This window comes from Aquila chrysaetos, chromosome 6, assembly GCF_900496995.4.
Source record: "Aquila chrysaetos chrysaetos chromosome 6, bAquChr1.4, whole genome shotgun sequence".
NCBI lineage: Eukaryota > Metazoa > Chordata > Aves > Accipitriformes > Accipitridae > Aquila > Aquila chrysaetos.
In genome coordinates this window covers 44,676,554-44,702,862 of record NC_044009.1, presented here as the reverse complement: position 1 = coordinate 44,702,862, position 26,309 = coordinate 44,676,554, and the positions used below count along the sequence as shown (strand labels likewise).

The window sequence follows — 26,309 nt, the reverse complement described above, 5'->3', positions numbered from 1 at the left end:
ATGAGGGGCTTTAGTTGATCTGTTTCTATCAATCAGAAGGGTTGTTTGTATGACTTCAGGCTTACATCTGAGTTTTCTGTTTGCATCCTGAGGATAAGACTGTTCCCTAGGTCATTTAATCCTCCAGACCCTCTTCCTGCTCTTACGGAGCTTGCACTGAGTGTGCCATGTGGGACAGAACCCGCTGGATCAGGATAAGCACCGTCCTGGTGTTCCTGCACAGTCAGTGGCACTGCCTGTCTAATTCCCTGTGTTTCAGCAGACCAGTGGAATTACATGTACAGACTAGACAATGATATCCAAAATAAATTAATGCCAAAGGAAATTCTGCCAGTGTTTTCAAACGTTGGTGCCAAGTCTGTGTTTCCATATCTATGTTGATTAGAGACCTACACACTCACCATTTAATTTTCAAATTATCTAGCATGGGTATTTCCCAAGAACTCCACTAGTATGGTAGGTAGTGAACACATACGAAAACAAGACCTCTTAAGTGCTTTCATTTCATAAGGTAAATTTAGATACATAGGATTCAATACTTCTGGGCAAAAATTTTAATGGCACGTCTGACTTTTGAGTGTCTAATTCTATTCAAAATCCAGATGACTGATTAGTAGAAATAATTTAATATAGACTGGTATTTTAGGTTCATAAAAAGATACAAATAAAAACACAAAACAGTGCCTTGATGTGGTTTATGTATTACTGGTTGCATGGTAATTCTCAAGAGGTAATCATCTTCATTTAATCAACATGTTTTTCTCGTAAATCGGAATGAGACACCTGCTATTTTGGAAAGAGCAGGTTAAATAATTAAATGTGAACAGAAAACTGCCTACCTTTGTTTATTTTCATAATAACTTAGAATATTTTGTTTATCCTTTGGTAGTATAAAATGTAAAAACCAAGTCCTGTCAATCGTGTTTCTGTGACATTTAGCTACACCTGCTAAATTGTGGGTCCACTGCACTGTGAAGCAAAACTCTCATTAACTCCAGTACAGTCAGGATTTTAACAAAGATGTCTAAATTCTAGCAAAGCTGTTGGATTCAGTGCAATGAAATTGAAGCACATGGTAAATATCTTGCTGAAAAGGGCTGAGAGTAAATGGACTAGTGGCTTACTGAATTTTTTGTACCTACTGCCATAATGATGAGTATTTATTACAATAAGCATTTCTATTGCACACAGATACTTTAAGTTATTATTCAGCATCATATTTTTAAATTTAATTTCATTCTCAGTGGCAGAAAATTGATAGCTGCGAAATATGTCTTACTGTTATCTATAAGTCAGAATTTCAGAGTAAATTTAAACTATATATCTAAGATCACAAACTTTTACCTTTTGCTACTCAATAGTTAGCAGATACTCTCAGACCTACGCACAAAGTAATAAATAATAAAGAGGATTGGTTTTCACAGACAATTAGCAATCCTTTCTACCGCATGTTCCACATCTCAAATGGTGTACATTATCAACATCCAGTTGATGATGACATAACTGTTTCTAGAGGTAGAGGCTCAGACTTTGAGCTGTGGAGATACCTTGTTCACTCCTAGCCAAAATAGCAGCTGTGTTGGCAAGCGTTTAAACAAAGTGGCAGTGTCTTTGTGGCACTGGAGGGCGCTTGCATCCACATCTGCAGAGCGTCAAGGAAGAGACCGTGTGTACATAAAGGAACCATCTCTATTTGAGTTACTAATATTTTTTCATATTAGTAAATAAATCCAAAGCATTTTTTGTCTTTTGAGTGATTTCCTGGTTTTGATGAGGACTGAAGATTCAGTACCATTTGTGAATGGGGATGCACTCTGTGGTGTACTACTCATGGGAAAGGCAGTAGAGAGCCATTCAGATTAGGCTGCATAGAATTAAATGTTTTCCTGGTCGTTGAATATTATGGCATACTCCAAATAATCAACATTATTTTCACTCTTAGATTATTCTCTCCCTGTACTGACTATGGGCCAAGGTTCAAGACAGTCAATCCATTCATTACAGAGGAGAGTTTTTGTAACGGCTAATGAGGTAATTTTTCTGTGTGTGTGATGCAGTCTTATAATAGCAGTGCCAGCCGTGGTAAATTTGGTGATTGTTGTTTTCATTACAGTAGAAAGCTTATTCTGAAGAAGTGAATAGTCATTAAAAATTAAGGAAAATGGAGCAATGAATGGGAATGTTATTTGCCACTGTCATACTCTGAAAATTGTTATTTAATGGGATCGATATGCATATTTTCTTTGGGGACATAATATGTTGTCCTCTGATTTCATTGACTGAAGCTGGAGAGTTAGGATACATTTGTAGAAGGTGGTCCCATCCTGACTGAAACATATGATAAGATCTGGGTAAAACTAATCTGATAGTATACATATATTTATTTCACCTTTCAAGTGCCTGTGAATATTTATTTTCCACAAAACAATCTGCAAGTTTTTTCAGTAGCAAATAATCTGACTCCAGACTATCCTTGCTCTCACTTGGGGTTTAGATGTTACATTGCATAATCACGTGCTCTGTATCCTCTATTTTGATTATAATTTCTTCAAGATGAAGTTTACTAGAGCCTATACTGGATTTAGCACAATTTCCACGTACTACAGAAATTAGCTGGAAAGTGGTAAATAATAAGCATCAACATTGTCAGTGTAAACCTGGAAATCCTATGCCGTGACCTCGTTTGCCTTTGATGTGCTCTGCTGGGAGTGCCAGATTCTCAAGAGCTACATTACACAGCTTGTTAAGGACAGCCCTGAGGCCACTTCGATATTGTACTTGCAGTCGTTTCACTGCAAGCCCACAGCCTGAGCCTGATGGTAGGTATTGAGCCATCAGCTCTGGCTGAACCAGCTTGCTGAGACACCTTCATGTGGACAAAAGGGGGTGAGCAAACTGCAGCCCTATGGCTGCTCCAGAGACTGCTCTTTTACTGTGATATGTACATAGCCATTGAATTTTAATTTTCTCACTTGTTGGGCTTGTCTGTGAATGCCAGTTGCATGTAGAGCACCACAGAAGTAGGAGCGGTGGTGGGCTCTCAGGAGTGTTTGAAAGGCACAGGAAGCTCACGTTTCTATTGCAGGTTGAAATACCCAGGTTTTTTTGAGAATTGTAATTATATAAGTGTAGAGAAGCATATAAATCTTCCTTCCTTGAAATCACTGCATCTTTTCTAAGTGTAGCCTTGCCAATTCAGTATCTGTGTGAAATCCAGCCTGGGCCACGCTGCCCACTCCAGAGCAGAGCTGTGCGTGTCCTGTCTGCCTAGTCGTCTTGACAGTCTCAGCAGAAAGGTCAACTCCCGAGGCCGTCGGAGAAGTGCTGCTCTATTGAGATACCTTATTATCTCTCTGGGGAAGAGGCTGGGGTAGGATGTGAGACTGAGACTGATAATTTGTTCCCTAATTTTCTCAATAGTCCAGGGACATGTACATTATTTGGGCAACAGCTGGCTGAGTCCATTGCTAAGCTGGCTCAGTAATGGTCCTTGGTGCAATGCAAGAAAGCAAGCAGAGATTATTTTTTTTATTCCTAACCAAAAATGATTCCATGTAGTTGGGAAAGCTGAACAGTTTTTGGGGAAATTTAGGAAAAGGTGGAATGTTCTGGGCTGGCAAAATTACATCTACAACAATGTGTGATGTTTCACCATCACTGCGCAATGGGGAGTGAGAAAACCAAAGTGCTGGTATAACTTTCCCTACTCTTCTTCTTTAAATTTTTTAGCACCTTAAGTACAGTACGTCTTCTAATGTGAAGTCCCTATATATATATATATTTTTTTTTGTTTTACAGAGAGGACAGCTAGGTAAAAGTATAGGTACCAGAAGGTACCCAGGAGTAATAATCTGGTGGACCTTACTAGAGCTGCATGGCACATGAAAAGTGATGTAGCCTATTAGGAAGGCTCCCTGTCTGCTGTGAATACTGCCCCTTCCCCTCCTCTTTCTCTTCGTGCTGATTTACTGTTAATTGCATTTCAAACAAATTGGAATGGACTAATAGACTCAAGTCTATTATCCTAGCTTTTAACACCATGAAATCATGTTTAGTGCTTTGCTCTAGAGGGGGAAATTAATATCCCTAACATTTCCTCCTAGTAATGACAGAAATACAGATGGAGATTTCTGCATTAAAAAAAGTGGAATGGGGAAAGTGTGAGGAGGAATGGCAGAAATAGTAAAATCTTCTGCTTTAGTCCATCAACTGATTGCTCTTTGGGTTAGAGAACTGCCTCCCGTTTATGCTAGTACACACTTAGATCTTCGCATTTTCATTTATTTTTATTCATTTGCTTTGTAGTGCTTTGTCCAGTTGTGTTCTAAAAGTGAAGGAGACTTACTACTTCTGATAGGAGAGTAATTATGGCATAACTCCTATTTTCTTTCAACTTTTTGTAATTGTTAGACAAGACAGCTTCTTAAACGATGTAAGTTACCATCTTGCTGTCACATGGTGTATTGACCATTTCAGAAAGCTGTAGCTCAGCTGTAGCTGTGTTGTTCTGAGTCTTCTCTTTAAACGGAGAAAATGAGACAGACCCTGCTGGGGTAGCCTTGATTTGGGAAGTCTGAGTGAGCAGATCTATGTAGAGGTTCTATGCTCACTCCCAAGCAGAGTTCCAGGGGAGTAGAAGAGAACTGCAGGAAAATTTCTCCATCCAGGAAGACTGGAGAAGAAATAGCTCCAGCAAGCTATTTCTGCTGTCTGCCACGGATGGCAGGACCAAAGCCCTCAAGGGGTTGCAGTTTAAGTTACCAGTTAATAAACTGGTAAAACCGAGGGAAAAACTTGGAAATTTCTAAATTAGAACAGCTTTGTGTTATCATGGCAGTCATAAAAGAGGAATGTATCTTTCAAAACCTGGGTGTGATGGTTTAGTTTTGCTGTGAAAACTAAGCTGACAGTGCACCTGGATTCCATAGCATGTCTGGATAGAGCCCCAGTGCAGTCATGGGAACTTTATTCAGCTACATTCCCTGTGATGACATGCATTTCAATCTATGTAGCTATATCTTTGTTGTCTTTATGAAGTAATTCAGCTCCTTCCCTCGTGTTTACATCTTTTCAACATGTACAGAAGTGACTTGCTTGGGCAGCAGACAGTCATGTTCTTCCAGCTGAGCTTGTCACAGGCATCACTACCTGTGGCTGATGGTCACTGTCCACCTTACTGTCTCCCACAGCTCTGCAGTGAATATTTCCTCACCTGCTTCAGTTCAAACTCAAGAAGGCTTGGTTTAACTGCACTGTATATTTCACTATTGTATTTTTTTTCTTGTAAATCAACCCCCCAGTGGATTTGTTAATATTCAAGAGCTGTCTACTTCCTCTGTCCAGTCTGAAGTGCTGGCATGGGGATATCAGCAGTTGTAATAATGACGCACGATCCTGTGCAATTGCATGATAGGGATGAAATCTGCGTTTTTATAAATGACTAGTGACTGTTGAGAAGAGTTGAAGATTTTCATACACTGATACACTAAAGTAATCGGGACCACTGAAAATCGGCACGAGTTGAGCATGACTTGATCTGATACCCAACAACAAGATTAGAAAGAGAGAAAGATACATTGATTATGGATGGAGATTTGAATTTTCCAGGCCAATCCAGTGTGCCTGGTCACTTTATTCTGGAATTGAAGAAAGTAGGATAGGTTCTGTGCAAATGCCTGCATTCACGGTTTGTGCTACTTACCCCTTTCTGCACAAATATGCAAAATGCAATAAACATAATTAAAAAAAAAAATCCAGGTTGTTCTTGATTAGGCTGATCAATCCATCAATATCAGCATAACAGTCGAGATCTGCTCTCTGAGGCTCTATCTTCACATTAATATAGCTCTGTGTAATAACTGAGAAATCTACCTTCTCAGCAGAGCAAATTTGCTTGTGTCTGGCGGGATGCCTCTCTGACTATGCTGCTTCCATTTCTGTTGCTACTCTGCCATAAGATCTCCACCTGGTTTTTTGTTAGTTTGTGTTGGGCATAGAAGGGAAAGGGAAGTAGAAGAACTGTAGAAGTCAGAAAGTACAGGAATTACCTGTGTCTACAACTTTGCAAGCTGTTTTGAATAGGGAATCTTCTACAGAATGAAGGATTATCTGGAAGAGTCACAGTTTTACATTGCACTGTGCAATGCAATTCTGCAACTAGCGCAGAATAAATGTTTCCTTGACAGCACTACTAAGAAGAGCCTAAACTTTTAGAAGAGCAGTGGAAATCTTGCTCAGCTGACACGTGACTTATCTGGCATATTGAAATTTGGTCTGTATCTGTAATATCTTTGTAAATGACTTTTATTTAATCAGCAAACACTTAATTAGACAAAGATTTGTCTAGCACCTCCTGTTCATTAAATCAGAAAGCATTCTCTATTTTAATTAGCATGACATTTTCTATAATCAATTTAATGAAATGCCATCTGCAGGTCTAATAATACTGTGTACAGCAGAGGCTGATTGACATATGTGTTGACAGCAAGGTATCAACCTTCTTTTGTGTTTGTTTTTTTAAAAAAATGTAAAATATAAGGAAAAGGAGGACCCTGACTTACCAATGCTGCTGTTTGTGGGGCAAAGCAGAATTTTATTTAAACAACCCCAAACTTAGTAAATATTTTCAATGGGGAAACAAGCATTTACAGTCTTCAGGTTAACACTATCAATAATTTCAGAAGACTGCCCTGAGGCCTCCTATTTCTAGATATTGTGGAGCAGATTTTCAGCATTGCTTGGATGTCTCTCCTCTTTCCTTCACTTTTTAGATGCTAGTTACGCTCTCAAGACTGTTTGATAGATTGCCTTAATATCAGGTGGTTTCTAACTGCCTGAGTACTGATGCTGTTGTATCGCCAGCAAATTCCTTGCACCCTGCCCTCGAGCAGGAGCCCCAGGGCTCATCAGCTGGGCCACCTCCCGCTGAGCGAAAGGCACACTCTGGTAGAGGGATGGGAGGTTGTATGTGTTCCTCTTGCTATGGTACTCACTGGATAGGGAAAAGCCCCAGATTTGGGTCCCTGTTCTGTATTATCATGAGAACAGAGAAAACAAAGTGGACAAAAGCCCATCAGATTTCTGTAACGCTCATCATTTGTAAGTGAGGGGAGGTTAGGATGTGAATACTTAAAGAATGTTAGTGCCTAGTACTTCTGGACTTCTTTAGGCAACTAGGCTAGGCTAAGATTTACAGTGCTATGTACAAATTAGCCAGCAATTAGCTGTCTATGCTCTGTGTACCTTCTTTATAAATCATTTTTTTCTTCAAACTATTCAATATCAGTATTAGTAAATTCTAAAACAGTATTGAGCCAGGGCCTAGCAAGTTGGACTTGGCTTGTCTCCATTGAAATTGATGGATCCACACAAGTTTATCTCAGGAGTTACCATGAAATAAACCTTATTATCAACAAATAATCCAAATCTAACAAATATTCTACCAAAGTACTTTTGTTTGCCAAACAAAATTTACATTAACAGTACTGTGAATTTAGTAGGATTTTTTTTTTTCCCCAAAGGAGTACTATTGATTCTGTTAATCCTTGTCGCTATTAGCATCTGCAGAGATTATTCAATTTAATCTTAGTGAACATGGTGGCCATGTTGATTTACAAGCTAGGCAGCTTTTAGTTTTATAATAAGCTTGGATTGCTATGATGATTGTTAAAGGCTAGAGGAGAAACACAATGTCTATTCACAGGTTAAAATTCACAGCTTAAAAACTCTATAAATAGAATAGAATAATATTCAATAAAATAAACCCACTGGTAGCAACACAACTCTTGCATGACTAAGATGAAGCATGCACAGAATTTTGGAGGCTCAGACTGAGAAATCTCTTAACTCCTGTGGCTTTAGTGAGCCTAAACTGTCTCTATAAGTTTTCATAAATTCTCAGAGTCCATGAAGGGCAGGGTTCCTGCTTTTATGCTTTATCAGGGAAACCTCACCTGTTCCTGAAGCTGTTGGATCTTTCCAAGTACAACGCTGATGACTCTTAGTACTTAGTTGACTGGTCATGTCTCATATCTCTATTGTTCTGTGATCTCTTGTAATATATACCAGATTTAGAGACCTACAGAAATGGCAAAACATTTCACATCACCCTTGTTCATTACACATAGGACATGACTAGTTTTCTCTTGACTCTTACAGCTGAAATAGGCAGTTAATAAGTGTGTCAACAGTTTAAGGCACACAGGGAGTCTCTTGGAGTGACTCTGTGGGAGAAAAAAATAATTATGTGATAAGTAGCTTGGAGTTTTTTTGTGTCACGTACAGGTCTGAATATGCAGATACCCCCAACAAAAGAAGAAAATTTCCAAGTACTAAAAAGTTGGATCAATACTGAGGTGAAAGTGAATAGGGCACTGGATTAAAAATCAAGAGACTTAAGTTCCTCAGTGTGCTATTGATGGGCTGTGTGACCTGCAGCAAATCACTTCAGCTCTTTGTGTATCTCTTTATCTATTACCTTTTGTATTGTCTATTCTAATTCTTTGGAGCAGGAAACTGATGATGTGTAATAAAGTTTCTAACACAACAGACTTGTGCATCTGTAAACAAGGAAAAGGTTGATTTCTGAGGAAATAGTTGCCGTACTTAATATTAATTGTATCCTTGTGAAGTAAGGTGCAATGGCTCTCTGTAAGTAAATCTTGTTTTTCAAGTTGGTGAAAGAACAATTAATGTTCATTTGGGGAACACTAGTGAAAGAGAATAAAGAAACAGCTCAGTGGACTAACGTTGTACCACAGTTGTTTGAAATAATTAGATGATTTATTTGGCAACGGAATTGCAGTCTAGATACCACTTCCCATAGCATTGCTTACAAGTACAGTAATTTTGAGTGAAGATAATACTGGCTCTAAACAATAGCAAGTTTTTAAGTGTTTGGGATGTGGAAGTTTAGTCACAATTTAGGTTTGCTTCAAAGTATATAGTAATTTGCCCTTTCAACCCAGTCTGTGTAATTTAAGTTACAGAATGAGTTGCTTAATTTCAGTGACATGTGAAATCAGAGTTTATACTCATCAAATAAACTAACATTCACTGTCCTGCTTTCAGGAAGCTAAATCGTTAAAGGCCATATAGACCCTGGGCCAAATTCTTACACTGGCAGAATTCAGGGCTTGATTTTCAGTGATGGTGATGTAATTAAGGATGGGAGTTAGTCCATTTTTTCCCCCAAATAATACATAATTTTTCATTAGAATTTAAAAGGGCCTGAATTTTTTAGATAATGTGACCATGTATGATGCCATGTGAAGCTACTTGGAACACTGAGTGCTGCAAATGAATTCTATAGCATTTAGGATATGGGAGAGTGTTGTCAATTCAATAAATGAGGGCAAATCCAATAAATGAGGGTAAAGAAGTTACTGCAGAATTGATGGGGGTCAAGCTTCTTGTCAAATACGAAAAGTTTTGCATCGATTTCTTTGCATTTTATGATATTTTGCCTGTAGTTTGACATTCCCTGGAACAATATATATCTTAGGCCAGGCACAGTATAGAGCTGCATCTCCTGCCAACAACACATATCCTGATCTTGAGCAGAACCTTTACCAGTGTTGAACCTAAACCAGGAACAATAGTCTTAGTGAAATTATTTATATGAAATGCTGCTTTCATTTTAAAAACACCTGAGATTATGATGATGCCATACTTACGTAATAGTTGCATCACTGAGGGTTATATTTATGATTGATATATACATCCAAAGTATGATTTAAATTGTATGGATTAATCATTTCAGCTGAACATGTGTTCCACATTCTTTGCCTAGAGATAAAGCACATGATGAAAAGATTTACTTTTAAAAACATATAATAGCATAAGAATTTGGACACTTAGCCTCATAATGATAAATTATTGTTGGTTCTACAGCTAATATAATTCTGTGAGAGATTGTAATATTTATGTTGCTGACTCAGGTGAAGTTATCATGCTGTGATAATCACAGAATAATTTTGTTTTTAGAGTTTGTTTTCATGTAACATTTTATTTGATGTTGTGTTCTTTCTGGAAGCCAAATAAGTTGTAGAGAACCTGTTCAGCAGCAGGTTTGGTTTACAGAGCTGTATGTCCACTATGCAGCGTCCCTCAGAGTCGTCTTTAGAAATAAGCTCAAAATCAACATGGAATAAATTCTTCCCAAAGATAGTTATCTACAATAACAGCTGAGCCTACAATACCTTTTTCTGTCTATCATCAGAGTGACTGCTGAATCACCAATTTTGTTAACTTATTCAGACAGACATTAAGTTTGTCTTCTAATAAACCCAATGAATTTAATTAAACTAGTGTCATGGTTTAACTCCAGCCAGCAGCTAAGCACCACGCAGCTGGTCACTCACTTCCCCCCTACCCAGTGTCATGGGGGAGACAATCGGAAAAAAAAAAAGGTAAAACTTGTGGGTTGAGATAAGAACAGTTTAATGGAACAGAAAGGGAGAAACTAATAATGATAATAATAATAAAATGACAATAATAATAAAAGGATGGGAATATACAAAACAAGTGATGCACAATGCAATTGCTTACCACTTGCTGACCAATGCCCAGTTAGTTCCCGAGCAGTGATCCCTCCATCCCCAGCCAACTGCCCCCAGTTTATATACTGGGCATGACGTCACATAGTATGGAATATCCCTTTGGCCAGTTTGGGTCACTGTGTCCCCTGCCAACTTCTTGTGCCCCTCCAGCCTTCTTGCTGGCTGAGCATGAGAAGCTGAAAAATCCTTGACTTAGTCTAAACGCTACTTAGCAACAACTAAAAACATCAGTGTGTTATCAACATTACTCTCACACTAAATCCAAAACACAACATTATACCAACTACTAGAAAGAAAATTAACTCTATCCCAGCTAAAACCAGGACAACTAGACACTGCAGTTCTGATGAGAAACCTTAAATATGCAAGACAGAGAACAAGAAAGATATTTATGGCACTCTTTGTTCAACCCCCTGCAATTGAGCAATCAATTTGGTAAGCCGTACCAGAACCATCTCAGCAGGTGAACTAAACCACCTGCTGCAGGGTAAGGCAGGGCAGGGAAGAAAGAGTCGTAGTCCATTTTGTCCACCTGGGAAATATTTGTCTTCTGAGATTTGTGGAATTTGCATGCTGTGCCTTTGAGCATCATAGCAGGCATACACCCCAACTGATTCTCTATATGAGGCTGCAGCACTAGCCAACCCCAGTATCCCATCTGCAGCTGAGATCAATATTTGATCATTTGTAGGAAAGTGGAGTACAAGGCAGAAACAGGACACAAATTATGCATCAGAAGGAAAAAAAAATATCCCTTGATCCCACAGGGAGTCAACTAAAGAAACCCAAACTTTGAGATTTTTATTAAAATTGTCTTAGCACAGAGCTACAAACTTGAGTTATATTGTGCAGACAGTCCTGTATTCCCAAAGATTCATTGCAGAAGGGGATGAGAAAATCAACAGAGGGAGTTAAATCCACAGATTCCAGGCCAGAAGAGATCGCAACAGCCATCCAAACTCAACCCTTTATATTTTTACCCACATTCAGACTAAACTAATTCTTGACTTAAAGATCTAAAGCATATCGTTAAGAAAAACTGTCCCAGGGTGCTGATTCTGTCATCTCCTTTGCTGACCTCTTCCATACATCCCAACCTCCATACCTGTCCTCAACTTTTCCCTAACTATGTATACATGACCTAGATGTCTCTGAACTTTCTCTTTGTTAACCTGAATAAGTTTAGCCATTTCAACCTTGCATTTTTATGTTTGTCTTCTGATCCAGAGTTACACTGACAATTTCTTAGCATTCCTCTTTACTCATTTCCCATTCTCACAGCGTGCATTCCAGGAACTGGACATTTTACAGTAGTGTCAATCTCACCAGTGGAGTGAGCAGAGGCAAGTTCACCCTAGGACTTTTACTTGTGATCCCCTTATGCTGAAGAATTGCATCAACTCTTTTTGCCATGGTATTGCATTGAGAACACATAGTACAGTATTTATCTGTATAAGCCCATAAGCTTTTCTTTCCATCACTGCTCTTCAATTCCAGTCTCCCATCAACAATAATGACCAGTTAACCAGGTGAGACAGATCACTTGGTAGGAGTACCCTGTCTTCCTCTGTTATTTTTCTTAGTGATACTATTTTTAATCCTCCTGGTGTGTTTCCCGTTAATTCTGTATAATGTAAGCTTTGGAATCATGATGTCATAAAATAAATCAAATACCTTGAAGGAAACCCAATATACAGTTTCAGCATAGTTGCCTCTATCAAACATAACCCTGTCAAACTTTGTTTAACATCTATGTTCCGTAAAATGCTATCAGATATTAATTATATTGCTAGCCAGTATTTTGTAGGAAGAATCTGGATTTATTGTGCCACTATTTTATTTGGGACTGATGTCAGGATAACTTATGTACGGACCCTTGGTTGTCTGTCTTCACCTTTTAGTAGCACAGAATAAACTTAGCAGTCATCCAATGCTCTGGAGTTTCCAGAGTTTTCAGAAATTTGAGAACTATTATAAGTAGGAAATTTCCAATGAGTTGTTTTAAAGACTGTTTTGTGTACATCATCCAGGGCTGGTGTCTTGATAACACATGTTCTTTATAGAGGCTTCCTCACATTCTCCTTTGCTCAAGACAGAATGCTTTCTACTTTAGTGATGTCCTTGGATAATGTGGCCCTTCAGTGCTGCGATTTGTGACTAGCCAAGAGGTTTTTACATGATACTACTCTTTGTTTTAGATTAAATGAGAATTTCTTTGAAGTAGGAACTGTACTTCTCTGAAGAGCTTTGTGAAGTGTCAGGGATCCCTGAACTTCTTTGTGGTGAAGACACTGAGATAATAAACAAAATGAATCAATCAGTTGTGTAAATGGACAATGTTAAGGACTAGGTATTATTTTCTTTTGTAGACTTTTTGACTCTAGTTAACAAAAATTTCAAAACAAATGTACGTTTATGGCTCTTATTTACATTAGAGCTATCAATGAAAAAAATCATCATTATATTGTGTGACCATCAACTGCCACATTATCCAGCCTGACAAGCTATTGATTGGAATGAGACATCCTCATAAATTAATATGATTACTTTTGAAGACTGTATTTATGCTCAGCGCTATTTGGTATTTTGATACAATCTTTTATCTGAGAATCTCTATGCATTTTGCAAGCGTTCATTTAATTTATGCACTTCAGGAGTTAACTACTGAATCCAATATAGAGATGAAAGCCCAAGTTCAGTCAGAGGTATAATTACTGTCCAGTAAATTCTGCCTTTTGAAGAAGTCTGACTCTCAGTTTTCCATTCTGATCATTTAAATAAATTTTCTTCTACCTTGAGAACAAAGGCTTTAATTTATGTCATTCACAGTATTTGCTATTCCAGATGCTTTTTCACACCACGTATGTGACTTGCAAGAAGAGCCCTAGGACTGCATATTTTACTTGTGGTCCTGTTAGCAATTTTAAGGGAAAGTTCTTTGTTTGGGTGAAATGTTCTTGGTAGGATTAATGAGGCATGATGCTATAAATCCTGTTGGCCAAATGTACATGGCATGTAGAAAAGTAGATAACTGAGAAGGAGTTACATTCTGATACTGTTGTTTGGATTTGGGTGGCATATTAGTCTCACCTATGGACCAAAAGTGCATTGTTCAGAGCATTGCTCAAGCAGGGGGTATGAACGTGGGTAGTTGTTGACAGCTGTTCAATGTCTCTGGGTTATATGAGCCACTTCTGATGTTATGGTTCACTCATAATTGGGGACAGCTCTTTGGCCAGACAACTTTATTTTTTCTATAATACTGCTTAGCACCATGGTACAACATCATTGGGGATTTTCAGTGCTAGGGTACCTAAAAGAATACATGCAAAAAACCCTAAAAGAAGTTGCAAAAACTTTAATGTTCTGTAGTATCCGGTAACCTGAAACCAAAATAGTTTTCTACAAAGTGTTACTTTTTTAAATTCAAAATTAATATTGAAATCTTTTTCTTTATAAGAAGTTGCTATTAATTCCACACTTCACAATCTAATTTTCCTTCCTAAACAACAGCTCTGATAATACTGTCCTAAACTCCATCAATCTCACCCCACTTCCCAGCCATGATCCTGAAATAGCTTTGTAAGCTCTTCAAATGAGGCTTCATTAATTTTACAGAACATACCAGAGGACATTCACTAGTGCTGTATATCTAGAGTTTCTGTGGAGTCAATTAAAATACAGCTACATTTTTCTGAATAAGTGAAGCATATTTTTTATGATGGCATAACCTTTTTCTCCAGTCATGTTTACTTCCCAATTCATAAAATTTGGGGATCTGTAATGAATTTCTCAGACATTACTGAGGATTACTAAAGTTCTCTTGTTTTTTTTAGGCTTAATTTAGAACTTTTCTTATGCTTTCTACATTTTTATAAAAAATAGTTTCATTTTATTAAATATAAATCTCTTACATGGATTTTAAATAACATGAAAGAATCAGCACTCAACCTATTCAATCTCTTATTAGAAATAGTGGGAAATTTGAAATTAATCTTTTTTTTTTTAAATCAAGGCTTATGTAGTTATTGTGTATTTCTTGCTAATTTTGCAGGTATTGATACAAACAGATACAAAGCCTTATAAATCAAGTAAGTGGTAGAAGGAAGAAATTACAACAGTTCATTCCACAGTGTTTTAAATCTTCAAAGGGACATATTTAGCTTTAACCCTCCTTGCTAACATTCAGCTTATGTGACAATCTGGTGTTCTGTGGCACAGCACTAATCATACAGGACGTGGGCAGTCTTAAAGATATAGTACATATCATTGTCATTTGAGTTACCAGAGATACAGAATAGTACAAAAGTTTTGTTAGAATCACTTCTGAGGAGATATATGAATATGCTGTCCAACAAAAGCTTTTTTCTTTGCAAAACTTGACTTTGGTATATATGGCCCTTTTCATAGTGAATATGGTTGGACCTTAAAGTGTCAGAGTGACAGTGATACCTAGGTGAGAGCAGTTTTACGTTCAAGATGTCACTTTGTTCGCAGCAATTCCATTGTATATGTTTCTGCCACAGAAAATATTTCCATTTAAATTGAAGTGAACATGCTATAGGGCATAAACTGGTATTTTTGAAGCTCATGAGGCAAATCAACAAAACTAGATATTATGAGTGCAATTGCTCTCTTAATCTTGTTTGCATATTGTAATAAAGATATTCTAATGACTTTAATACGCTGGTTTCCTCTACAGATGTTGTATTAAATACTCAATGTGTTTGCTAACTGTTAATGCCTTTGTTGTTGCAGATACAGCAGTGGTATATAAAAATAGGAATGGACATGTTGTTGAACTGAATGTAGAAACAAATACAACTACATTATTGTTGGAAAATACAACTTTTGTAAGTAATACATATTATTTACTTATTTCTTAGTGGAAGTCTGCTAACATTTTTTCCTGCAATAGGAGTGAGAGATTTCTGGCTGAAGTTATTTGTTGTTTTAGTCAACCTATGTGTAAATAACCAAGATGTTGGAGGATAATGTCGTTGGCTGTAGTCCATGCTTTGTTCAGGCCATTTGAAGGATCATGCCTGGCATATGTGCTGGTGAATCTGCCTGATGTCTATTATAATAAAAGATTTCATAAAATGGGGGAATGCTACTCAAAATGTTGAGAGCTTTTCACTAGTAGAAAAGAGGAAAAGTGTTCAAAAATCATATGAGGGTTTTCCTTTAAGCAATTAAATATGCAAAGAAAAATGTATTTCCTGCTCTGTTAATCTCTGGTTTACTTGTTCCTTGTGCTTTAATGGCAAACTAGATGATTGGGGATTATTCCTCTTGACCAGTAAATAATATCTACATGAGTGGTTTGCATATGTTTCTGACTAGCAGTAATTGCTAAGAAATGCTTTAATGCCTTAGTCTACATTTTCTTTTGCTTTGCTCGGTGCTGTTATTCTCAGTGATACTACTTATGTCCTACCCTGTAGTTCTTGTTTATCAGGGTTTTGCAGCATAAACGCATGGTTTGTCAATCTTTCCTCATAAATACTCCATACAGACCACTGGCTGTTATTGTTAATCCCTGTATTTTTAATTTGGTAAAATCTTTTGCACCTGCAGACCCAAAAGGATGACTCATTTTCATCAGCCGTCTTTGGCAAAGGCTGATTTTATTCCTGGTCTATTCCTGGCCTTTGCTGATACAGATTCCTCCTTTCAAAGCATAAAGCCTCTGGTGACCTTTTCTTCTAACTCCTCGAACTAGAAAGAGGAGAGTAGAAGTTCAGGGAAAAGAACTTGACGCTGCCTTCCTAGGTCAATGTAAGGATGAAGGAGAAGGGAGGAGAGAATCCTATTTTAATGGCATGTGTGTGAGGCTCCCTTTCTGTAAGCTGCACCCTTCCATATGCTGGGATGTACCTGAGGGTACCTCTTAGCCCCAGAAAGGCTGGCAGACACAATTAAATGTGGGTGAAAAGGTGAACTTCTGTAAAGTACAAACTACAAAGTATTGCAGAAGCATGTTCCCTCTTACCTGTGTACATGTGTGCGAGTGCTTGCCTCGCTAAGTAGAGGATTAACTGTGTCAGGCCTATGTATTGCCTTTGGTGTATAACTTGAATGCAAGCAGCTGCTTGGGCATCCCTGGCTATAAAACTTGACTTTAATGACAGGACTTGAGTTTCCTCACAGATGAATTCATACCCTTTTGGCTGCAAGTATTTGGCTCATCTCGTTAAGTGTAATGCCAGCCTGACAAACTATTCAGGCCATTATGCTAAACCAGTCTTGCCAAGTAATGATGGATCAGTATGGACAGGCTGCTTCGCACTGCGAGCGTTGCCTCTTTTCACAGAGTTGCTCTTCTCTGGGCTTTTTATGGAACTGATTTATCCTTAAGTCACACAGACTGAGAGAGCTCTAGACACTAGATATCTACTCTTAATTAGAAATGTGGGAAAGTGATTGAAAATGGATAATATTCAAGCAAGCATTTAACAAGTATGTATGGAACAGAGACAAATAAAAACATAAGTGTGTTTTTTCCTGCAAAGCTCCTCTCTGTACACAGCCAAAAGCTAAGAGTGTTAGAGGTAAATAAAGTGAATTCCAGCAATGATTATTCATATGGAAGTAGAATAAAAAGCTGAAAACAGAGCAAAAGACTCAGTAAGTTTCTTGGGGTATGTTTGGCAGAGAGCAATGGGAAATGTTGCTGTGCCGAGTTAGCTGTTGACAAGGTGGCCAGCGATCCTAACAGGAGATCATAACATTACAGTGGCTGACTGTATGGCTGAAATCAAAAGCTGTCCTGTTTTAAGCTCCGCTGTCCACAGATTCACACTGCTAAATGTATTTTTCTAAAGTTAGACACCTGGATCGTTAATCAAACATTTTCCTCGCTCAATGTCACATCTGCTTAATCACTGGTGAATAATTAGAATGGTGCTGGTTTAATGACTCTGCAGAGATGTCTTATATTAATAAAAAATACAGCACAGATCCAACATAGGCAGTGGCAATGCAAGTTCCCTCATTCTTCCCTATCAAAGGGTTTTAGTCATGGAAGAGTCACCTTTCGATGGGAGTTATTAGTCTGCTTTCAGTCTGCGTTCCCTCTCCTGTTTGCCTCTCTCCTCAAGAAGCCCACAGAAGTGGCAGGTTTTTCTTAGTAATGTTGATAATTGTCCATTGAAAATTGAACTGCCATGATAAGCTCATTGCGCAGAGGCAAGGGGCTAGTAATGACTCTTTGTCACTACTGATTGGGTTGTATTTGAACCAGCAGCTCAGAAGAGATTTTCTTTTTTCCTCATTACTAATCCCCGAAGCAGTCTTCCACTGTGTACAGGTCACTGGCTCTCCTTTTGCATCTTAAAGACTGCCATTTTCGTGCAATGTACATTTCTTCTATCCTTCTTCATGTTGCCTATTGTCTAAAAGTCAAATAGCCCTACTGAAGAGCTGCTATGCTGACTATGCATGTGTATCAGCAAAAAAGCAGACCGCATATTTTTAAAAACATATGTTACATGCATAAAAGATTAAAAAAAAAACAACTTAAAAAATACCTTTTAAAATAGCCATGCACCTGGAAAGAAGAAAGGCTAGTGTTTTGTCATTCTAAGATGCCCGTTTCTCCTCCATAGGGAAGTATCTAGCCAAAGTTCCTGAATTAAAGTATTTTTTTTCCAGTTTCATTAGGTTTTATTCAGAAGTAGAAGAAATTACTGCACTTCATTTGTTCTTTTCAAATGGAATCCTTTTCTATAATCAATCTATTAGTAAAAGAATCTGGCCTTTATATAATTAAACTATCAGCAAAGCAGTATTATGGATAACAAATACAGTGACATAAGTGAAAAGAGTAGCTTGTAAAGCACAAAGAATATCTATTAGCATCTCTGGGTATCGTAATTTAAAGACGTTTTCTAATACGTATTTGTCCTCTGAGTGTATTAGTGTAGTGCACCCTGTTTAAGCTGTCTAATAAACAGTTAATATTCTGAGCCAGCGGCATATAAATGTTAACAGCTGGAGGCTGGGCAAGTCTTCTATTAAATGGAGCCAAAAAAAGCCCTCGACATTAATCACTGTGTGGCATCCTGATGTTTGCGATGCTGCCTCGATATGTGATTACAATATGTTCTCTGTCATCTATCTGAGGTGCCTATCACCATGATCGTTAAGTGACATGCTTACCAGTTTTTCAGCATTTAGCGATACTTTATTATACATTACAGTTCAAAAATAAGTAATATTATGCCACATTTATCTAAGCAATTTCAGTGTTAGCAAGCATTTTATTTATTCCTTTTGCCGTCAACTATTACATGAAGTCATTAGGAGCTGGTTACCAGTTCACACACAACCCAGCCACAAGATCTGTGAGAGAGGAGAGCATGGAGGACCACATGGATTCTTTTGCTCAGGGGAGGTTGTCCATCTGGTCCTTTATCACTCTTCTAGCTCAGCCTCTCTAGTCTGTTTTACAAGCCTTAAACCCAAACCAAAATGAAAAAAGCAAACACAGAGATGAGAGAAAACACGTGTAGGGACTGTGTGTTCTGTTACGGTAATTTCCAAATGTATTGAATCCTCTGAAAGAAACCTTTGCCTTCATTTCTCCCTCTTAAAAAAAAAGCTGCAATAATTATGAAAGTAGCAAGACTGTTATTTGTTAGCCCTCAGTTCCACTGCTTTTGTGGTGGATGTATGCAAAATTATTTGGATACCATGCATACACCTGAACAAATACTCAGTCCAGGATCCTGGGTCAGAAGTTACTCTAGAGTGACTCCTTAAGCCTTTTGAGTGTAGATGATGGGATATATTTTGAATCATCAAATAAGAGGCTGTTGGTTTGTTTGCAATGCCCAGCGATACACGTATAATTGTTTTCAGTGTGGAAACTCTAGAATAGGGTCTTGTAATTACAACAGCTTCTCCCCAGCTGTATGCTTCGGACTCTTCTAAAACCCAGCAGTTCCTGACTTGCTCTCCCCCTTGATTTTGGTGCCTTTCCACAACTCTTTTCAAGCTCAAGGTGAAACTGCATCCTGGTGCACAGCAAAAAAATATTACCGAGTTGCAAACCAGTTTCCAGGGGCTTGCCGGGAGTATACCCTAGAGTATGTTGTATTGTCGTATTACTGTGGACCGTCTTTTACACAGGGATGGAGAGAGAAGGATTACTTCCTGCTGCCTGCTAATTAGGGGATGGCATCAGAAGGGTGAGCAGAGCAGGAGTAGTCTTGGTTCATGAATCATGAGTAGGCAGTGGCAGCCCAGCTGTGAAAACCCTGTGGAGGCCTTGCAGCCAAAAGCAGAGAATGAGAGTTTTAGTCCGAGCAGAGCTTTTGGCAGGGACTGTTTTGTGGTGTTTTACAGAGCGTTGTTCATAAACAGCCCCTCTTGTTGATAGTTCTCTTCTTTTTGATTTTTTTTTTTTTTTTTTTTTTTTTTTTTTTGGTTTGTGTTCCCCACCACCACACCCCCTTCCTCTTTTGACAGGAAACTCAGGAAGACTCAGCATCTTAATGCAATTACAGTGCCTTTGTTGATTAATGTAGATTTAATTGCAAGAGAAGTTTACATGCTTATATTTTAAGAGCCTTCTGTAAGAGATTAATGAGAGGGTGAATAATGGTAAATACATTAAACAACATTGTATAACCACATAAATATTAGTAATTGTTGCAACAGTGGACATTTTAATGACCCACACATGCTGTAAATAGGTGGTTATGAACATTGTAACATTATCTCTGTTCTCCCATGCTCCTCTAAATGTTAAATAACCCCCTCAGCAAAACCTTTTCAGTAGAGGGGTTTTTATGAGTTAGGGTTTATTGTTGCAGTGCACCACTGTGCATAGAGATGGGAAGCCTGACAGATGGAAGGGTTTGTAGTCACTGTGGTTTGGTGGTGGCCATCGGTTTTTATCCAAGTGAAGGAGGTTTCAACTTACAAAGTGCAGGGGGGACAGTACTCCAAACTGTCAGGTTAGGGTAGCTCTGTGTGGGATCTCTCTAAATAATAGTTGTGATGAGATCAGTCCTTGATATAGAAAATAGTTAAGGGTTAACTATATCAAAGAGGAGGAATGAAAGGGAGAAAATTCTGTGATTTACTGGTTAGAAGTTATTTTCTACTAAGGAGGCAATGGTGTGAGCCTCCTGTGAGCTGCACAGGTCTGCTCATGTCTTTTTTATGCCCTACAATCACCTCCTCCTGTGTGTGAAAGTATCTTGGAACTACATGAAGAGTTTCAGGTGGGTTTGGGGCATTTGGTTTGTGTTTTTGAGAACCACCAGTCCAGAATGGCCTCCATCCATAGGATAGAGTTCAGGCTTAGATCATGTTTTAAGGCACATTCTTTTTTACACAGGATAGGAAGCCTGAGTGTTAACAGTTACAACACATAGCTTTGCAGCATTTTTGGATCTAGATTAAATGCTCAGGTGACACAAGAAATAGTGCATTATGAAATATAACCTTGGAAAACCAAGTTTTTCAACATTCTAATTATCATGCATTTTCCTAATTATAACCTCTCTTCTCAGAGGTGCGCTGTTTTTACTGCTGCTAGGCATGCCCTTCTGCTAGGCTCCACTCTCAGCTACTCTTTCATCTAACCTCCCCATGGTCCATCTTCTCCTTTCAGTTGCAGCAGTGGTAATGGAAGGAAAATCCTGTTGTTCCCTTGATTGCTGGTACCACCCAAGGAAACTGCTACATGCCAAATGCCTTCTCATTTTGCAGCTAGTGTAATTCTGTCCCATCTGATTCATCTTATGCATTGCCATTTGGTCAATGCCTGTCTGATAAGTTGAGCTGAATACCTATGAATGCTAATGAACTCCCATACATCGATATTCAGTTATACCATTAAGTTAAAATTCTGATACACATGTAGGTATGTGATAGAGAGATGTCTAATTTCGTATGCAGTAGTATTGCCACAAGGCTTTAAAGTAACATTCTAGAGGTCTTGAAATATTTTATCTTGGATGAATAACGAAAATTTTTAAAGCCTAAATGTGTGTAAAGTGAGCACTAAACAACAATTGGAGGAGGATAATAATAGGAGTGTGGAAGATGTAAGTTTCTGGCAAAAGTAGAAGTATGAGAAACTGAAACAGAAGGAAGAGCAAAACTAAAGGAAAAAACCCAACAACAACAACAAAGTAAACACAAAAGTGAAAATTTCCTCTAATCGGTTTTAACTGTGATGTATTATTTCACTTAAAACTATCCAACTGAAACTATGAAAAAAGAGTACTGTAAAGTGTTTGACAGATGTTAAGAATACATTCTTACAGCTCTGGGCTAGACTATGTTATAGGTAACTTCCATCTGTCTGCTCTATAGCATATTTTTGATGAATATGAATAAGGCACTGATTTAAATGTTATAGTAGTTAAAATCCACAAAAATAGTAAAATCAACATTTTACAGTAGTTGAAAGAATAGAGCAAAGATGAAGGGAGTAGCCAGTACATCAATAACTCAGAACCAGGCTTTAAGAAAACAGAATAAATAAAAGGGAGCATGTTACTGAGGGGCCTTTGCTGAGGATGCACAACCTAAGCCCAGCCTAAAACTTCTCTTAAACACAGTCATAACAAGCATTTCTATTCACAGCAAAACACACATAAAATGCAAAATGAAAAAAAAAATCATCAATGCAAAACATTGATATTGGAAATCAAACTTGATCATACATTGTTCATCGGAATTTTGTTTTCCATTTTAATCATCCATATGGAAAGGTGGAAGAAAAGCCAATTATGTGTGTGTAGCAGGGGGTTGTTCCTTACATTTATTTGTTGCAGAATTGTTTTTCCTTTTGCTTTCACTTTTACAGTCTCAAGCTGTTCTCATCTTCTTTTTTTTCCATGCAAAACTATGTTTAGCAAGACATATTTGGAATGTGGATGAGAGAAGGAAGCTGGAAAGCTGAAGGGCAAAAGACTGTTTAAATGCACTGTGTCCTTTTGCCTCCATTTGACTTTTACCCTTGCAGTCTATGGTGACAGTGAGACTAGCAGTCATTGCTTTTCCGTGGGATCGTCACATTATGCATCACTGTCAGGAGAAGAATTAAAACTCTTATCTCATGCGGTATTTCAGTGCAATGTTTAATATGGTTAGGCCTAATTATACAGTCAGTGGAGGTTTTGGTAGGGTGAGGAATGCAAGATCAGATATAGGATCATTCTTTCACGTCTGAAGTGAAATTATGTCAAATTCAGCAATATAGGAAAAACGGATGACAGATTTGTGAGTTAAGAAGTGAAGACAGTGTACAGGTGTTTAAAACCAATTTTTGGCTCAGAATTATGCAACAGTGTGAAATGTAACTAATTTAGGGATTCCAGCAATTTATCTAGTTAAAGTGTTTTCTAGTTGCATACAGCTGATGGTTTCTGTAGGGATTTTAAGTCTTGAAGTGGCTAGGTAGAACTGACAAATATTAGGGACATAAGGAAATTACCTTCCCTTTTTCCTTCTCTTCTGCCTTTCCTCTGTTGGGGTTTGGAAAGGGGATAGGGGTATATATGGAGTGCACAGTGCAGCACTGCGTTGAATTACCCCCAGTCTCCTAACTAGCTGATACTGTGCAGTGATGCAAGGGAAACTAGCCCTGCTTCTGCATCCAGGGACCGTGCCTAATTAGCCAGCTATATTTCTCCCTGTTTCAGAGCTTATTTGTCCAGAGCTACATTTCCTGGAGATCAAGCAGAGCTAAACCATAGAGGGATAGTCATAAGGGGCAGCATTTAGGTCTGTCTTCCTGAACGAAGGCAAAAGAGCTCCTGACAAAGCAAGAAGCTTGAAAAGTTGCAGATATGCAGACATGATAGTGGAACAAGCATCCTCCAGATTTTTGATAACAAGACACCCGAGGTTTTTTAATTCCCAATGTTTCCAATATGGTATTTTTCAACCACTTTCTTTAAAACTCAAAAATATATTCTCCTGAGAAGAGAACAAACCCTTGGGGTCAGAGTCTTCACAAACTTCTTTTTAATGAATAAATGTATCTAATCCCTGTAGTGAATGTCCCAATAGACAATCTCCCAAAGGCTTGATTGGCATACATCTCACCTCCTACAGCAGGGTCTCAAACTTCCTTTTAAGCCTATCACCAGCTGATCTTATCTCCTTAGTCATGAAGTCAGGTATCTGTTGGTTGATAAAATACCTTAGACATGTTTATGGGGAAAAACCCCAATCTGTCTTCTCTTTCAGTGAACTCACAGATTGTGAGCTTACTTGCCAGGTAAGGCAGGAGGAATGAGTCAGGTGATTTTTTTTTTTTTTTTTCCTGTTGTTAATCTAGGAGGGCTTCTTCTGTGCATACAAGTAGACAGTTTCTGAATTTAGTGCCGAAATTGTGCTTGTCTGTAACAAAAAAAACCAAAAGAGAACTCTAAGGAAATCTAAATCACTTTAAGTGACTGTAAGTCACTTCAATCTCTCTGAAATTCTATTGGAATTAAACATATATTTTCTTAAAGGCTTGATTGTAAATCCAACTTAATAAAAATGGGCTAATTATGTTTTTATGATAATTTAAAGAAATCGGCATTGCTATCATCTTTGGCAATGAACACATGATTTCTGCTGGTCTAATTTTTATTTTCTGGTTTCTTAAGTGAAACATTAAAAAGTATGAAACAGCTTTATGCTCCTTTTAACAAGAATAATGCCATTATACCAACAAAAAGAAAACTATTTTGCCAAAACCATTACTTGCAATCAAGACATTCTAGCTTATTGGCATTGCATATACACCATGTGTCTGAGACATTTCTGGAGGCAAACAGAATTTTGCAGGTGAGTGCAAGGTGAATGAACAAGGTCATCTTCAGTAGGATTCAAATGATTTTAAATCCCAAATCCACAAGACTCTATACTTGGATATAGAATATGTGAGTACCTTTTGCTGGTGTTGCCTCAGACTGCCAATAGTTTGCAGCTGAGCTACTCAGGTGTTTGCATTAAGTGTATCATTACTTTTGTGGTGGCATAATCAGTGACTGAAGATTCTTACTAAATGCCTGAAATGGTAAGTACCACACTCCCTGAGAATAAATTTGGAAAGCTGCCTGGGTTGTATATTGCTGAAGACTGAGGTAGTGGGGCAATAATTAATAAACTGCTAGAAAGCAGAGAAATTTCACATCTAAAAATGTTTACAGTGATGTGCCAAAAAAAGTGAATGTTACTCATAGATTAACATAGTCTCTGCTTAGGATGGTTAACTCATAAAAGCTAGTTTGAGCATAGTAGAAATCTGTTCTGAATGCTTTGTAGGATACAAAAGGATACTTTTACTTTTTCTTTTTTTTCCTCTTCTTTCCTCAAGGCTGCAGATTTATCCTTGAACTGTTGATACTGTCATGCTCTTTCATAAAACTAATATGCAGTTTATCTTCAAAACTAATTTTTTCTCTTTGATTTCTTTGGGTAGCTTGATTCTAATTATATTAACTAGGAACCTGAGTTTAATCTGTATATCAAAACACAGCATCTTCTTAGTTTAATGGAAGATTAGCTTTTTTTTTTTTTTTTTTTTTTTTTTTTAGGAATAACTTCTTAGCTACTCTGAATGTATTAGTTTGTGACTTCTGGTTTGTGTAGCTTAAACTCCTGTTGAATTCATTAGTTAGCAGTGGGATTAGGCTAACCAGAACAGGATGCTTAAGAAGTAAAAGAAGGGAAAGCCTTCCTTTGAATAGTGGATAGATCTTGTTCTGCATAGGTATTCGTTTATTTTCTTTCATCTTCTACCATTGTGGTTCCATTATTTTTTCTATCCTACATTTTCTATTCTTATCTTCATTTTTCACTTCTTCTCACTTTTCCTTTCATTCTGCAAATAGATGTCTTGAGATTCATTTAAATTATTTCCTTCAGTGCCCTTTAAAGCATGTTCTTATCTTACTCATACATTAGATGCATTAAATTCTTTCTGACATCAACATTACCCCTTGATTAAATTACAGCCCTGAATTCAATTGGGTGTCATGTAGTCTTGGATAGATGTAAAGCAATATTAGTTTTATACTGCTACCTTATGTTTCACTTTGCTCCCCACTAAGTATTTTCTTTCTTGTAAGAAAGAGTTTTTCTTTAGTGCAAGTTGTCTAGCAAAATGTTTATGTATGTGGTGTTAAAAGAAAAGCAATAGAGACATAGTGCACGCCTATTCTTTTTCTTGTATGTTATCTTTAAGCCTAACCTAGTGATGAATCTCCCTTATAATCATTCCTGAAGTACACACCAACCAAAGTGTCTTCCTTCATCCTCTGTAAGTGAATTGGTTATAGTTGTTATCCATAAGCTTAGTGCTTGCAATCATGATAAAAATCTCATCAGCTTCTTAACTGGTATTTAGTGTTGAAGACAGATTCATCTGTTGCCATTGTACTGATACCAGCAAATTAGACTAAGAATTATTTGATTCCTTCTTTTGTGAAAATTACATAAGTGTCCTAAACCAGATTTGTCTTACGAATGGGAAGTTCTTAAATTAGCTGTAAGAAAATTTTGAAAAAATGATCCTTCTTATTGCAAACTCACTTTTATTATTACTTCATTTTAGGTAACGTTCAAAGCATCAAGATACTCTGTTTCACCAGACTTAAGATTTGTTCTTCTTGCATATGATGTTAAACAGGTAAGCCATTCATAATCAAAGAGCCTCTGAACTAAAACTCTGACACCCTTGTTGTTTTGTATAGTTCATCTGTGACTCCACATAATATAATTTGATTC

At 37.6% G+C, this 26,309-nt stretch overlaps 1 protein-coding gene and 1 long non-coding RNA gene across 4 annotated transcripts in view; one reads left to right on the top strand and one right to left on the bottom strand.

Moving 5' to 3' along the window:
* The window catches only part of DPP10 (dipeptidyl peptidase like 10), a 565,422-nt gene that overhangs the window by 394,376 nt on the left and 144,737 nt on the right, over positions 1 to 26,309 (top strand). For both annotated transcript variants that reach the window (XM_030018079.2, XM_030018078.2), the window contains exons 4-5: positions 15,318 to 15,412; positions 26,137 to 26,211. In XM_030018079.2, the coding sequence (XP_029873939.1) occupies positions 15,318 to 15,412; positions 26,137 to 26,211 (170 nt within the window). The remainder of the gene's footprint in view (positions 1 to 15,317; positions 15,413 to 26,136; positions 26,212 to 26,309) is intronic.
* The window catches only part of LOC115342881, a 61,044-nt gene that overhangs the window by 20,126 nt on the left and 14,609 nt on the right, over positions 1 to 26,309 (bottom strand). For both annotated transcript variants that reach the window (XR_003923943.1, XR_003923942.1), the window contains exons 3-4: positions 9,675 to 9,786; positions 7,953 to 8,077 (exon numbers count right to left, since the gene is read on the bottom strand). This is a non-coding gene — a long non-coding RNA (uncharacterized LOC115342881). The remainder of the gene's footprint in view (positions 1 to 7,952; positions 8,078 to 9,674; positions 9,787 to 26,309) is intronic.